Here is a 16554-nt window from a genome sequence, read left to right as displayed (position 1 = left end):
TGACATTTCTTCTGTAATTAATTTAAACTTATCCTCTATCTGGGAAGTTTGCCAGTTCATAGCATCGTTAAGAGATTCTTTCATAAATTCTTTCAGATTATCCTGAAGTGCTTCCAAATTTAGTGATTTTGTATCTGCTGTATGTGCTGGAGACTCCGGTGTTAATGTTCCTGGGGTTTTGTAACAGTTGACTTTAATTGTTTTGCTGCCATCTCTTAAAATTTCTCTTTAACTTAATATTACGTATAAACCTTTTAAGTCTTTTTTTTTTTTTAAATCAGTCTCAGTATCTCTTCTCCCTTCTCATTACAATGTTTAAAAATTTTTTCCAGCTGGCCTTCAGCAATAAACAGCAGACAGTGAGAATTGTAACACTTTCGTTTTCAACTGCGTAGCTCATTAAAGAACAATCGCCATTTTCACTTTGAAGTCAAATCCAAAATTAAAAAAAAAAATAACAGGGAATTGATTGATTACTTGCTTTTATAATTAGAGCTCTCCTGTTTCTGTTCAGTCCAGTATTATCTTCTTTAAGTTAAAATTGGTCCCGGCTAATATTACGTATAAACCTTTTAAGTCTTTTTTTTTAAAATCAGTCTCAGTATCTCTTCTCCCTTCTCATTACAATGTTTAAAAAAAATTTCCAGCTGGCCTTCAGCAATAAACAGCAGACAGTGAGAATTGTAACACTTTCGTTTTCAACTGCGTAGCTCATTAAAGAACAATCGCCATTTTCACTTTGAAGTCAAATCCAAAACTTAAAAAAAATAAATAACAGGAATTGATTGATTACTTGCTTTTATAATTAGAGCTCTCCTGTTTCTGTTCAGTCCGGTATTATCTTCTTTAAGTTAAAATTGGTCCCGGCAGTTGGTCGCGGCAATTAGGTCTGCCGGAGCAGGAAAAAAGCCTCAGATCTGGAGCACTTTGAAGTTCTGAGGGGGCTTAACTCTTCGAGCCCCCTGGTATCTTCCAGGAGCTCTAGGGAAGCTCTACCTCTGCTTCTTTTTGCTCACCTCCGCTTCTTCTCCCGAAGAGGGGGATTTCCGAACTGCTGATTGTCGCTGTCTTAGCAGTCCAACACGATCCAGAGGTTGGTGACCAGAAAGATCACCTCCATTGCCAACGGAGCCAACCAGGAAGTCCAATATTTAACTTTCTTAACTATTTCATATCCAGTTACTCTTTCTAAATCTACTTTTTGATGTACATTCATATTTTTATTTATCTTTGTCTTTTGTTGATTCACTTTAAAACCAGATACTTTACCATACTGATCAATTAACTCCTTTAAATATACAGCTGAATATATTGGTTGAGATAAAGTAACAATCAAGTCATCTGCAAACGCTCTTAACCTATATCCTTGATGTTTAATTTTTATTCCCTTTATTTGATTTGAGCCATGTATTTTATTTAATAAAATTTCTAAAGTCAAAATAAACAATAATGGCGACAAAGGATATCCTTGTCTTGTCCCTTTCTCAATTCTAAAAGATTCTGTTAATCTACTATTAACTATTATTTGTGCTGTTTGCCTCTGATATATTGCTTTAATAGCTTGTATAAAATAACTTCCAAATTGCATTCTTTCTATTAGTTTAAATAAGAAATACCAATTCAATCTATCAAAGGCTTTTTCAGCATCCAGAAAGAAGAGCGCTGCTGGAACCTGGCTGTTTCTTTCCAAATATTCCAATAAATTTACAATTTGTCTCATATTATTTCTCATTTGTCTCCCCCTAATAAATCCTGATTGATAATTATGGATTATTTGACCCATAACTGGCATTAATCTATTTGCTAATATCTTAGCAAAAATCTTATAATCAATATTTAAAAGCGATATTGGCCTATAATTTTCTGGTTTATTACAGTCTTGATCTTCCTTCAGTTTTAGCGAAATAAAAGCTGTCCTTCACCAAGGAGGTACTTCTCCAAATTGAATTCTATTAAACAATTCCTTAAGTGGTTCCACCATCTCATTTTGTAAATTTTTATAATAAACAGCCGTTAAACCATCTGTTCCTGGTGCTTTACCCATTTTAAGCTGTTTAATTGCTAAAATTATTTATTCTGAAGTTATAAGTTGATTCAATTCCTCCCGTTGCTCTACTGTAATTTCTTGAATACCTTGCTCCTGTAAGTATCTTTCTATATCTATATCTTTAATACAATCTCTAACATATAACTTTGTATAAAATTCTAAAAAGGCTTTTTTAATCAAATTTTGTTGATATACATCTTTACCTCTATATTCTATCTTACCAATAGTACGTAGTTTCTGTTTCTTTCTTATTAAATAGGCTAACCACCTACCAGGCTTATTAGCGTTATTAAAGGTATTATGCTTAACATATTGTAAGTTAGTTGTAACTTGATCTGCCATCATCATATTAAACTGCCCTCGTAATATATTTATTGATTCTTTTATTTTTTATCTCCTGGATTATTTGCCAATAACTGCTCTTTCTTTTTAATTTCCTCCTCTAACTCCATTCTCTTCTTCTGCAATCTATTTCTATATTTAATGTTCATATGTATTAAAACTCCCCTCATATAGGCCTTACTTGCGTCCCAAACCATCTCTATAGATGTACCCTTCTGCATATTCATAACAAAAAATTCTTTCATTTGTTTTTTACATTCTGTTACATTTTGTTCATATTTAAACTAATTTTCATTCAACCTCCATGATCTTCTAACTCCCTTTTCCTGATCCAATTCTATCCAAACCGGACTATGATCAGATAAAATTCTTGGACATATCTTGGACTTTTTCACCCTAGAAAGCAAATCATTAGTAATTTTAAAAAAATCAGTCCTAGAAAATGATTGATGTCTATCAGAAAAAAAGTAAAATCTTTCTCTTCCATGTTACGTTCTCGCCAAATATCTTTTAATTCTAAGTCTTCCATCATATCAAAAAAGACCTTTGGTAATTTCGCACAACTTGAAATCTTTTGTAATCCTTTTTTGTCTTTTCGAGTATCCATCACTCTATTCCAATCACTCATTTATATAATGTGATCTATAATCCCAAAGTATTATTTTATTTTGTAGAAATTTAAAAAATTTCTCCTGTTGTTGATTAGGTGCATAAACTCCAATTAAAAATATCTTTTCCCCCTCCAATAAAAGTTCAATTGCAATATATCTTCCTTGATTGTCCACCTCAATTAATTTTGCTATTAAGCCCTTCTTTATATATATGACAATTCCATTCTTTTTCTCTGGAGTCGAAGCAGCAAAATGTGTACCCAGTCTTGAGTTTATCAAATATTTTTGATCTGAAGTTCTAATATGTGTTTCTTGTAAATAAACTATATCATTTTTAAATTGTTTCAAATAATGAAATATCTTCCTTCTCTTCTGTGGTGAATTTAAACCATTAACATTCCAAGATAAAAGTCTAATTGCCATTATCTGTAGACTGAAACTTTTGAAGCACCAGCCACAAATCATATTTTGTTTTGGGCCGTGCTCCTCCCACTGTTTCAGTTGTGATAGTTGCCAGTTGAGCTTCTTGGGCCTTTACTTCTTGTTCCTTATGTTTAGCAGCTGCTCTTGTCAACCTTTGTTCTTTTGCACCTTCTAATCCCACTTTAGATATATCCACCACTTGCAGCAAGTCTTCTTCCATAACTATAACTCCAGCTTGTTCTTGTATCTGTTTCAGCTCTTTTCCCTTCTTTGCTTCATCCTCTTTCCTCCTACCTTCTGGTGAAGGTGGACTTCCAGCTTTAAGTACATTAACATAATAATCTCTTGCTTTCCAAATAGTATTAAGACAATGTGCTTTGCCTGCATAATAGACTATTATTCCAGCCGGAATATCCCATCTGTACTCTATCTGTCACTTTTTAAGTTCATTCACCAGAAATGCATATTCTTTTCTACTTCTCAACATTTTAGGAGGGATTTCTTTTAATATTACAATTTCTTCACCAGCAGCTTGTATTTTCTCCCCCTTATAGGAAGCTTGTAAAATTTCATTTCTCACTTTTCTTGTTGTAAAATAAATATGTCTCTCAGCAACTTTCTCTGCCTGGCAATCCAAGAATTCACACGGTAAATTTTATCAATTTGAAAAGCCACATCTGCTGGTCGGACTGCTAATATCTCTGCAAATGCTTCAGAAAATATTTCTCTCAAGTTCTCCTGTTTATCTTCCTTTAACCCTCTAATTCTTAAAGCAAATTCCATCGGCCTATATTGTACCAAAACAATTTCATCATCTGCCTTCTCCACTTTAGTCTGAACCTCCTCCATTTTATTTTCCAACTTTAAATTAACTTGCTTAATTTCCTCTACCTCTTCCTCCAACAAAATCACATTTGATGCCAAACTTTGAACTGCTGACACGAATCCTTCCTTAATTTCTTTATTTCCTAGTTGGATTTCTAACATCTGATTTTTCATTTCCGACATCTGATTTTTCACTTCAATCATCTCATCTGCCATTTGTTTAAATTTCTCTTCAATAAGGGAAGTTTGCAAATTTATAGCATCATTCAGAGATTCTTTCACAAAATTTTTCAGGTTTTCCTGCAATACTTCCAAATTTAATGCTTTAGTATCTGCTGTATGAGCTGGGGATGCTGCTGGGGATACTCCAACACTTTTAGAAGCAGTTGTTTTTAATTGCTTGGCTGCCATCTTCTTTTAAGCTTTATTTCTTAAAGTTAAAATTAGTAAAAAGTCTTTTTAAATTTTCTGCAACCACAGTCTTAAAATCTCTTCCTTTATCCTTTTATAATTATATTTAAAAATCTCCAACAGTCTCTGGCAGAAATAATAACTAATTATATTTCTTCCAATTAATTCCAACTGTCCATTATCAGATAGAAACAGCAGCTTTAAACATCACTAAAAGCACTAATGGCTTTAACAAGCAGCTCTTTAACTTTCACTTTCCTTTGTGTATTGCAAGCGCCATTTTAGGTCCGCTCAAGTTGACAGTTAGTTCAAAGGAAAGCTATTTAAAAACAGAAGTTAAGGTTTGTTACTTGCAAATCCTCTTGCTAGTCCTCCTGCTTCGTTCTGTCTGCATTGAGTTCTCTTTAAAAATAATCCTTGGCACAGAGATGGTCGCGGCTTCTCATTCTGTGTAAACAGAAGCACCCTGGGTTCGGAGCTTCGTCAGGCTGGCGGGGGGCTCTCAACCTTCGGGCCCTTGGTTTAATTCCAGGGCCTCCCGGGGACCTCTACCCAAACCTGACCACTCTTCTCTCCCCCTTCTCCCGGGGGAAGAATTTTCAAACCGTCTGACAGGCAATTTGCGCTGTCAGAAATGGTTTGACGAAACCTCAGGGCAGACGATCCCAAAGGGACGTCCACGAAGCCTGCATTGCCACCGGAAGTCAAAATTTTCCAAGCTTCTTGAATTGTTTTCCCCTTGAGGATTCTCATCCATGGAATCCTTCTCAAGCTCTAAGTTTATTGAAATTAGCTCTCTTAAAGTCCAAGACTCTAGTTTGATTTTGTGTTGTGTTTGCATAATTTTGAATTCCAATATTGTGTGATCACTTACCCCCAAGGTTCCTGTAGCTTCAACACCTTCTATCATTTCATCTCTGTTAGTGAGAATTAAGTCCAATGGCTGATCCCTTTGTTCCCTTCTCTACTTTTTGGGAAACGAAGTTGTCTGCTAGGTTTGTTAGGAACCTGTTGGATCTTCCACTTGGTGCAGAGTTTGTCTCCCAGTTGATGTCAGGGTAAATAAAATCCCCCATTACTATTGTGGTGTGCTTCCTACATACCTTAGTTAGCTGACTAGCAAAAAGTTCATCTACTTCCTCTGTTTGGTTGGGTGGCTTATAGTATAGACCTATAGCAATGTCATTCCCCCCCCCTTTAATATTGACCCAAATGCATTCAAGATAATTTTCATCATTGTTGTGCTCTATTTCTGTAGAGATGTAGTATATATATTTCTTATATATAATGCAACCCCACCTTCTCTTTTATTTGGTCTATTTCTTTTAAATAATTTATATCCCTCTAGCTGTATGTTCCATTTGTGAGTTTCATCCCACCAAGTTTCCGTAATGGCAACAATATCATATCTGCCCTCATTTACTTGAATTTCTAATTCACCCTGTTTATTCCTCATACTCTGTGCATTGGTGTATAGACATTTGAGTCCATTTTGATTGACCCTGTGTTTACCGTCTATATAACTTGTATGGTGCCTGACTGTCCCAACTTTCTTGCCTCCTGTTTGATTAGTGCACATGGTATGGCACTCACTATTAAATGCTTGGTTTTGCTTGACAACAGGGCTGTCCATATTAAGATTCCATGGTAAGATTCCATACTTACCACGCTTGTGTCTCTGCTTGGACAGAACCATCAAGACACTTCTACTAGATTGCCCCTTGTACCATTTTGGGGGGCTCTGATTTAATATTGCCACCTCCACCTCACTAAATGCATGGATTGACCTCAAATGGATGTTACCTATTTTCTACTGGTGGATCAAACTGTAATATAAACTGCCCTTTCATCACAAGGACATAGCTTTAAAGAGTAAAGGTTTTTTTCCTCCTAAATATCTCTTCCAGGATGGCTGTTCCTAGTCCATTAAAATGGTCTAGAGTTAGTGCTGTCTTAAATTTAGAGATAGGTATTTGGTTTAATTATATTAGTAGTGTAAAACAGCAGAGATTGACTACCATACCTAGGAAGGCCAGCAAATCTAACTGTCTTCCTACCTCTATAACATAATTTTAAGGCTGAATATTACCTGTTTCTAGCCCATCATAAGCACTACATCACATGAAAAGCCATAACACAGCAATTTCCAATGAATTACTCAATTAAATAATAACTTTAAATTACTTTCTCTCCCGCAATCTGGGCTAAAGCAGAATTAAACCATATCTGCACCTTTGTGTTTTCTGAATCGGTTTTATAGGAAGGAGGCTTAATTTCACACCCACATCCACCAGATCTACCTCATTTAGGAAGCATGGAGGAGGTATTCAGCAACAGCAAAACTCAATATCTTAAAATGCTTTAAAGCCCAGCTGTTCAACTCCAGCAGCTTCCAGTTCCAGCTTCCTGGAACTTTTTCTCCTTGTAGCATTGAGCTCATTGGCTTTTATTTTGAAATCCAGCACTCTTGGATTTCAAGAGTGCTTGGCAGTGGTGAAATCTGAACCGGTTTACTACCGGTTTGCTGCTGCGCATGCGCATGCGCATGCACACTGTGCACCGTACACCAAATGTGAGGTGCACATGCACGCAGTGCATGCCAAAAGGAGGCATGGGGTAAGTAGAACAGCGCGCGGGGGGGGGATCAGCTCTGGCGCACAATCTTTTTACTTTTAAAAGCATTTTTTTATATTCTGCCAAATAGGTTGTAAAAAATGCTTTTAAAAGTAAAAAAAAAGCTCTTAGGATTGCACAGCTCAGCTGTGATCATCAGAGCCTTTTTTTTTAACCTTTAAAAGCATTTTTCAAAAGAAGCGGCAAGTGGGCAAGCATGGGCGGGGAGGGCAGGGATTTTTGCTACAGGTTCTGTGAACCACCACCTGCCATTGCTACCGGATCAGCTGATTCAGTCCAAACTGGGAGCATTTCACCCCTGGTGCTCAGGCTCGGCAGCCGGAGAAGCAGTGCTAGATTTAAAAAGGCAAGCAGCTCAGTGCTATAAGAAGTGCCAGCATGGCTAAGAGGGGCAAGGGGCGTGGCCGGGTGTGCAGCGCTACTGGTTTGGGTGAACAGGACAGGACGACTGAATCTCATCACTGTCACTAAGTGAGGACTACCTGTAACTGCACTTTTAACCATTTAACATGGTATGGTATATATACACAGTAGTTGAGAACATGTTAAGAGACTCCAAATGGATTGTTGTGTATTTAAGAATATATTTATTGGTGCTGTAAATTACCTGATCCTTGTTTGAAAGGAGCTGAAGGAGGTGGAGGCTTTTTAGGTCTCTAAAAGTAAAAGAAAATGAATAAATGATTATTAACAAAGAAATATTCAAGTAAGTAAAAGGAATACTTTTTTCCATTTTTGGAAATATCCAATGAGGCTATGTATCAGTAAGAAAATATTAATAGTCCTCTTGGAAGTAAAATTTGCAAGAAATATTCTACATAGAATCTGCTTTTTTCCATTGCTATTTTAAGGCATAATTTCATTAGAATAATGTATTACCATATCCAGATATTAGAGCTCTGTTTTCAGGGTAGAAATCCATTATCTGTTCTTGTTTTTTCTCTTTTAAAACCAGACATTTTATTTAGAATGTCCAGTTGATGGAAGCTTTCACAGAATAAAGTCTTAAGAGTCCTGAGAAAGCTCAATGAAAGGTGGCACCCGATAGGCAAATGATGCTATAAAATATTAATATTTATCAAATATAAAAAATGTTTGATATTGTTTTTAGAATGCCAATATGCAGATTTTATTTTATAAAACTTTGTATAGTTTTTACAGTTATTTCCATTAAATATGATTTTTTTTAAAAAAATGAATGTTTTATTATGGTTTAGATGGGCAACATTTGTAAATGATGTAAAAGTTAATTTGCTTTACAATAATAGGCAAGTTGTTCCTACCTCTTTTTCAAAATCAGGAAGTAATAGTTTTACAAAGTTATCAGGGAATACTCCTTTTTTACCATTAAGTTCTCCTTCCCACCAGCCAGCATCAATGCAATCCTATGATACATAAGAGAAAAGTATATATTGAAAGACAATTATTCTAATTTCTTGCAAATTGACAATAAACAGACAAATACTTTGAAACAGTAGTTATATGTTTACATCACATTTCTGTATAATTTTTTGACCTGAAACTCATAGCGCTTACTTCAGAAAGTGGATTTTTCTCCACATGCAATGTGCTGTTCTTACCAATATATGAAAGATCTTACTGCCATTCTCATTCTTCATTTTGTGAAACATTGGATTATTACAAAATAAGTAAACCCACAATTTGTCAGGGTTCCAAGTAATAAATCCATAGCAAGACAGACTCCGAGGCATGTAGATTCCTCAAATAATACTTCTATTTGGAATTATCATATTGGCACATATCTAGTGAAAACCAACTCTAAGGTTACTGTGGTTTTCACCTAGTTAAAAGAGAAAGTTTTTCCTCAAACCCAAAACCCATGGACAGGTTGCTGGGTAGGTTGAACGCCACCACATGTTTACTGGACCCGTGTCCCTCCTGGTTGGTGCTGGCCGCACAGGAGGTGACACGAGGCTGGCTCCAGGGGATTACGAATACTTCTTTGTTGGAGGGGGTCTTTCCGGCTGCCTTGAAAGAGGTGGTGGTGAGGCCTCTCCTCAAGAAGCCTTCCCTGGACCCAGCTGTTTTAGGTAATTATCGTCCGGTCTCCAACCTTCGCTTCGCGGCGAAGGTTGTAGAGAGTGTGGTGGCATGTCAGCTACCCCAGTACCTGGAGGAAACCGTCTATCTAGACCCGTTCCAGTCCGGCTTTCGGCCCGGATACAGCACTGAGACGGCTTTGGTCGCGTTGGTTGATGATCTCTGCAGGGCCAGGGATAGGGGTTATTCCTCTGCCTTGGTCCTATTAGACCTCTCAGCGGCTTTTGATACCATCGACCATGGTATCCTGCTGCACCGGTTGGAGGGATTGGGGGTGGGAGGCACCGTTTATCGGTGGTTCTCCTCCTATCTCTCTGATCGGTCGCAGACAGTGTTGACGGGGGGGCAGAGGTCGGCCCTGAGACGCCTCACTTGTGGGGTGCCTCAGGGGTCGATTCTCTCGCCCCTCTTGTTCAACATCTACATGAAGCCGCTGGGTGAGATCATCAGTGGTTTCGGTGTGAGGTATCAGCCGTACGCTGATGATACTCAGCTGTACTTTTCCACACCGGACCACCCCAACGAAGCTATCGAAGTGCTGTCCCGGTGTCTGGAAGCCGTACGGGTCTGGATGGGGAGAAACAGGCTCAAGCTCAATCCCTCCAAGACGGAGTGGCTGTGGATGCCGGCATCCCGGTACAGTCAGCTGCAGCCGTGGCTGACTGTTGGGGGCGAGTCATTGGCCCCAATGGAGAGGGTGCGCAACTTGGGCGTCCTCCTGGATGGACGGCTGTCTTTTGAAGACCATTTGACGGCCGTCTCCAGGAGAGCTTTTTACCAGGTTTGCCTGGTTCGCCAGTTGCGCCCCTTTCTAGACCGGGATGCCCTATGCACGGTCACTCATGCTCTCGTGACATCTCGTCTGGATTACTGCAATGCTCTCTACATGGGGCTCCCCTTGAGGAGCACCCGGAGACTCCAGGTAGTTCAGAATGCAGCTGCGCGGGTGATAGAGGGAGCCCCTCGCGGCTCCCACGTAACACCTCTCCTGTGCAGACTGCACTGGCTGCCTGTAGCCTTCCTGGTGCGCTTCAAGGTTTTGGTAATGATCTTCAAAGCGCTCCATGGCATAGGGCCGGGCTACTTACGGGACCGTCTGCTGCCACCGAATGCCTCTCACCAACCCGTGCGCTCTCACAGAGAGGGACTCCTCAGGGTGCCGTCGGCCAGGCAGTGCCGACTGGCGACACCCAGGGGAAGGGCCTTTTCTGTGGGGGCCCCCACCCTCTGGAACAAGCTTCCCCCAGGACTTCGCCAACTTCCTGACCTTCGAACCTTCCGCCGCGAGCCTGAGACACATCTATTTATTTGCGCAGGACTGGACTAGAATTTTTAAATTTTTAAATGTTTAAATTTTAAATCTGGTTTTAATGGGGTTTTATTATTTATATCTCTATTTTAAATATTCGGCCTTTGTAATAAGTTTTTTAAATTAATGTTTTATTCTGTATATATATACGTTTTATATGGCTGTAAACCGCCCTGAGTCCCTAGGGAGATAGGGCGGTATAAAAGTGTGAACAAATAAATAAATAAATAAAACAATCAGTCATGTGGTCCAATCAAGATGCTGTCTAGTCGTTGGGAGACCTCCCTCCTTCTTCCAGTCCAGGTGTGAGGATGTCCTTGGTTCTCAAGAGAAAGTATTTTATTTTGGCTACACAAACCCCTCTATCTCTAATCCCTCCTTCCTAACCCTCAGCTCCAGTGTGGCAGTGAAGCTCCAATATCCGGTCAGGTCAGCTTCAGGGTTGACATTATTATAGAATCTAGCTATATAACTTTTAATGCCACTGATTTAGTTATATAACTGATAGCTAAAGAGATTGATAATAAAATAAACTATAATAATAAATGCTGTATATCAGCACATTGTACTTTCTATGGAGATTCTCAATCATCCAGGTCATGGTTGTCTCAACGGTGCTTTTTCCAAAAGGCAACAGGACTTTCTTGGGTTTTTTTTCCCTTTGAAAACAATTTTGTTTCTCTTCCATGAAGCTTTTTCAGTTCTAACTTAAGAGTGAGGAATGGAAGGATGTTGTTCTTTGTAGTCATCTGGTTGTTAGTACTCTGAAGATCAGTTGTTAACTCTCTGAGAGTGATTGAAGACAATGAGTGCTTATCTGTATCCTCAGAGTCATCTGAATCACTAAATGAGTCATTCTCATTGGCATCCTCCATTCTCAAAAGACTATGGTATCATGCTCTGGAAAGAGATCCTAAAACAGCATCTAGTGTGACTAATAAGGCCAATTCGAGAGTGACAATCCCTTCCACACTGAGGGCAGATACATTCTTGTCCCCTGCCCAGCCTCCAGATTTCTCTGGTTCCAGGACTGCCTCTTTGCCTCAGCCTGCCAAACAAATGTCTCTTTGAATTGGAGAAAGCCATGCTGCGTCTTTAAACAGGAGATAGGTGATGTTATATCCCTTTCCCTCCATTGAAGGATGGCTGTTCAATCTTAAAAATGGTGACCTCTTTCAAACCAGTGGTCGTCTCTGTCCAAAACAAGAAAGTCCAGTTGCTTTTTGAAAAAGCACCTTTGGGACAACCATGACCTGGATGACTAATCTCCATACACACTTCAAAGGAGTCCTGGACAGAGAGAACCACTGTTCTCCACACCTGTTTACAGTCTGATTCTGATTCGGGTGATTCTGAGGCTACAGATAAGCCTCTGCATAACTCTTAAGAGTTAACCTTGCAATCTTCAGTGTGCTAACAACCAGATGACTGCTAAAAATATAAATCTTTCTATTCAGCATCAGTCAGTTAGAACAGAAGAAGCTTCTTGGGTGAGAAGCAAAATGTTTTCAAAGGCTAACATGCTGTTGCCAAGTTTGAAAAACAAAACATTGACAACACCTTCAGTGAACTGTTACCATTACTCTTTCCTCATCAGTCACTGCTTAGCTCTGATTCCATTTATTTATATGTATAGTTTACATTTTTGGCACTACTTTGTGTCACCTGAATGACATCTGCCGTTTTTATGCCTAGCCCCTAATGTGCAGGCATCACCTTGAAATTCTTTATAACCTGTTTTTGTTTTTATCACTCTGAACAATGTAGTGTCATCAGCAAATTATTCCATTAATGACGCCCAATTCCAGATCCAAGTTAAAAAGGTCCACTAGTACACACTTTAATAATGAGAAAAGCCTATTTATTCCTGTTTAATACTCTTTAGCCATTGCTTAGCCACAAGACAGCCTGCCCTTTTATTCCATGGCTACTAAACTTACTGAGAGTTGTTGATAAGGGACTTTATCACAGGCTTTTTGAAAATCTAACTAGATAATGTCTAATGGCTTGTTCTTATCCATATGTTTATTCACATATTTAAAAAGCTCTAATAGATTCATTAATAGGTCTTCACTTATTGAAGCCATGTTGGGTATCCTTGAGCAAGATTTCCTGGATCTCCCCATGAACTCTTCTTAACAATTAAGAGTTATGTTGACCACCTTCCAGACCTCAGCTACAGAAGTCCAATAGAGACAGGTTGCATATTTGAATTATGAAGTCCATAATCTCAGCTTTATGTCTGTTTGCTCAGCTTTCTTTTTCAACAGGATTTTTAAACTTTTCAGAACTAGAAAAGTCCTAATTGTCTCTTGAAAAAAGAGAGGAAATAAACTCATATTGAAATAAAATAGCCTGAAAATACCTTTTAACCTTATATTTAATATGTATTAAAAGAATTGGTTTGATAGGCAGTTCTAGATTCTGATAGTAAATTATTAGCTAATTAATTCCGTATTTTATTTTAAAAGCAACAAGAAAATCTTCCAACTATCTTCAGTAATATACTTAGCTGGGAACTAATGGTTCTTCCATATGGCAGAGTTCAATTACTTGTTTGTAATGCATAAAGAAATGAAGTTCACCCAGTTTCAGTCTGTTCTCCCACTCTGGACGCTGTGATATTTTCTTATTATATAAACTCTTGAAACAACCCACCCTAAACATTAGACATCATGCTCAAACAAAGTATTTGTTTGATTAGTTCATCCAATACAGTGTTTTTCTATAAAATGGTGTGACTGTTTATAAACAAAAATTATATATTTACCTTATTGACGAGAGTAACAATATCACCTTCTTTGATTGTTAATTCATCTTCATTCTGTGCTTCATAAGGAAATATAACTTTGCAATGCTCCTTCACTAAAAGGAAAAGTGGTGTATTTCAATACATTTCAACAACTTTAGAAGTAAATGTGAAGAAATCAAACTTGCTAGGTCAAGAATTAGAATTATATTAAAATAATTTTCAATAAACAGTAATGAAGATTTCAGCAGAAATAGCCATTGGCTACAACACTAGTTGGAAATGTTTTGTTAAACCTTGCTTTATGCCAATACTGCTCTCTTCCTGAATTTGATGCTCTGAGGAAGAATCTTTACAAATAGAAAGTGGGGAAATTTCTCCAATACTTTTATGAATATTCTGGTTTATAAAATGACTATAAATGCACCCAAATTCTTTAGAATTCAACCATGTTATTCCATTTCTTATGAGAATAAAAGCATATAACTGTAAAATTTTTAAAGAAATTTAGAAGAAGAAATTTTAAAGAAAAAATAAAGAAATAAAAGAAAAATGCACTTTAAATGTGTTTTCAGTTCATGTTCTGCTTTGGGGGAGATGAAGGAAGACAGAATCTCCAATTTTTTTATTAGTTTATAGTATAAAATATATAGTATAAATATACAAAAGCATATAGTAAGACACAAAGGGAAGGGAAGGGGGAAGAGAGAAGCATGGAAGAAAGAGGAAAAAGAAAAAAGGCTTTGACTTCTATCTCCCTCTGTTGCAGCTTTTTCCTTATCCATAAAAGTATAAACCAGCGGTGAAATCTGGCCGGATCTATCCGGCTCGTGTGAACCCGTAGCTCCGGCGGTGGGAGGCTCCGCCCACTTGCCGGGATGTCATTATGTCCCATTTTTGACCCTCGGCGCATGTGCAGAAGAGGCACGCACTCACATTCGGTAGCGAAGGTAAGTGCATTTCATCGCTGGTATCAACTAGCCATTTTTAGGGGTATATGCTTTATTTACAGTTTTTCTTTAACAACGAACATTTTTTGGTAGACAGTGTAATGACTGGGTTGACATATTTTTCACACAATGCTCACGGTTATAATACAATTACATATACAGGATTTTTATTTTCCAACTTCTAGCTTTAATGTGCTCATTATAATTATATTCTTTTATATATTGATTGATATTATACTAATATTTTCCCAACTTATCACTCAGTGTTCCTCCACATTTTCAATATCTCAACTTTCTAAAAATACCAATAAAACCAGTTGTCAATAAAATTTAATCAGTCCCAAGATTATATCTCTAAGTCCCCTGAATTTATAGCCCTTGCAAACTATATTTTCCAATATATTTTTTACATCCTGTTGATCATAATACCTTTAAATATACCTAATCCTGGGGGCGTGGCCAGTGTCGCGACGAAATGGATGCTCATCCCGAAAGCTCTGGGGTGACCACTGAAATCCCCCCCGAAATGGGGGTCCGTTGTGGACCATAGCTGCCTCGTAGAAGGCAGCGAAGAATGGGGGAGCTGCCGGAGTGACCAGGGAGGTTGCAAACTCCTTGTAGCTCCGGTCTTTTCCCCCCAACCCATTGGGGAGGAACAGCAGCCGCCATCAGCTGCTACAAAGTCGAAGACGGCCACAAGAACGGGCAGGAGGAAGAAGCACTTTTATAGAACAGAAGATTGAAATCGGGTGAGTTGTTACCAGCTCACGAAGAAATATTGCTTTTAAAATAGGCACAAGCATTGAAGAAATGTGGAACTAGCGGCTAAACTTAATGGAAATTGAAAACGGAAGGAAATAAATACCCTAAATTCTGAAAGAGAGGGCTTGGAATAGAAGTCTAGAGGCCTAATTAAATACTAAAGGAAAGTAAACTATTTTTCCAATTAAGTAAACTGCCTTGGAAGTTTTGATTGACTATTTAAAATTTATACAAAAAGAAAAAAAAGAAAGGGTATAAGAGAAAGGAGTTAAAGGAAATATTAAATTGACTTTGATGGAACATCTCAAATCCCTCTAACCTCTATATGTTGGGACTGAAACTATTAAAATGTGAGAAGATTTTGAAAAAGAGAAATAAGCAGAGATAAAGGCAAGGAGTGGTTTAACATTACAGAAATAAAATGGAGACTGTGCTAATTGAGATTGTAAATGAAAAAAGGATATTTAAACGCAGAGGAAGAAAGAGAAGAGAAATCATCTTTGTGAGTTTAAGATTATTCCAAGAAAGACTGATACACTTGTGTGAAGGAAAGACTGTGGATAAGAAAGTTGATTTTTATGATTTAAAATCTTTAAGCACAAAAGAAACTAAATTGCAATTTAGGCACGACAGAAACAAAATGGCCACTTTGTTATTTGTGAACTATAATTGTGACTAAAGAGTGACATCCAGAGGCAGAGGAAAAAATGCAAGAATCAAATGGTCTTTGTGATTTCAGCACTATTCCCAAGAAGATGGATACATTGGCGTGATCAAAAAACAGCTTTAAGAAAGGACCATGGAGGGCTGACCTCAGATTCAAATATGTCAAAGAATTAAGCAGAAATGACAATTATAGAATAATTACTAATGATTCCTTGGGGAAGGGAGGAAAGGATTATAGAAAAAGGGGAAAGAGGAAATGAGTGTTAAGGAATTTATGTTGTGAAATCTTTCTTATTTTTATTTTTTTTCTTTTCTCTTTCAAGAATATGCAATGTAATTTGAAATGATTTGTGATAAAACTTCCAAGAGAATAGTTGAATATAATGAGAGTAATTATCTGGAGAAATAAGATACCTACCCCTTTAAATTTTTATATTTCTTATTGAGAATTGATTATAATGACTTTTAGCATATGTTATTTAGAGGCAGAGCAAGATGAGAAGGGGTCTTTGTGATTTCAGGACTATTCCTAAGCAAAATGGAAATGTCAATGCGATTGCAGGGCAGCTTTAAGAAAGGGTTTTTAGATGGTCTGACCTCTGATTTAAAAGTAATAAAGAAAATGTTCAGTCCTTTTAAATTTAAGAAGCTAATAGAGAATTATTAATGGTGTATGGTTATATTTGGAACAAAGCCGGGTAGAGTAAAAAGGGTTTAAAATATGGGGACCAGACTAGATTTAAATGAATTTCAGAATGGGGGGA

General features: G+C 37.6%; 1 protein-coding gene across 6 annotated transcripts in view; it reads right to left on the bottom strand.

Moving 5' to 3' along the window:
• Window positions 1-16554, bottom strand: part of SH3KBP1 (SH3 domain containing kinase binding protein 1) — a 264182-nt gene that overhangs the window by 57426 nt on the left and 190202 nt on the right. For all 6 annotated transcript variants that reach the window (XM_058185828.1, XM_058185832.1, XM_058185829.1 and 3 more), the window contains 3 exons: window positions 13434-13528; window positions 8577-8678; window positions 7901-7949 (listed from right to left, as the gene is read on the bottom strand). In XM_058185828.1, coding sequence (XP_058041811.1) covers window positions 7901-7949; window positions 8577-8678; window positions 13434-13528 — 246 coding nt within the window. The remainder of the gene's footprint in view (window positions 1-7900; window positions 7950-8576; window positions 8679-13433; window positions 13529-16554) is intronic.

Source organism: Ahaetulla prasina, chromosome 5 (assembly GCF_028640845.1).
Source record: "Ahaetulla prasina isolate Xishuangbanna chromosome 5, ASM2864084v1, whole genome shotgun sequence".
NCBI lineage: Eukaryota > Metazoa > Chordata > Lepidosauria > Squamata > Colubridae > Ahaetulla > Ahaetulla prasina.
Note: the sequence above shows the minus strand (reverse complement) of the source record. Positions and strands in the feature narration are given on the sequence as shown.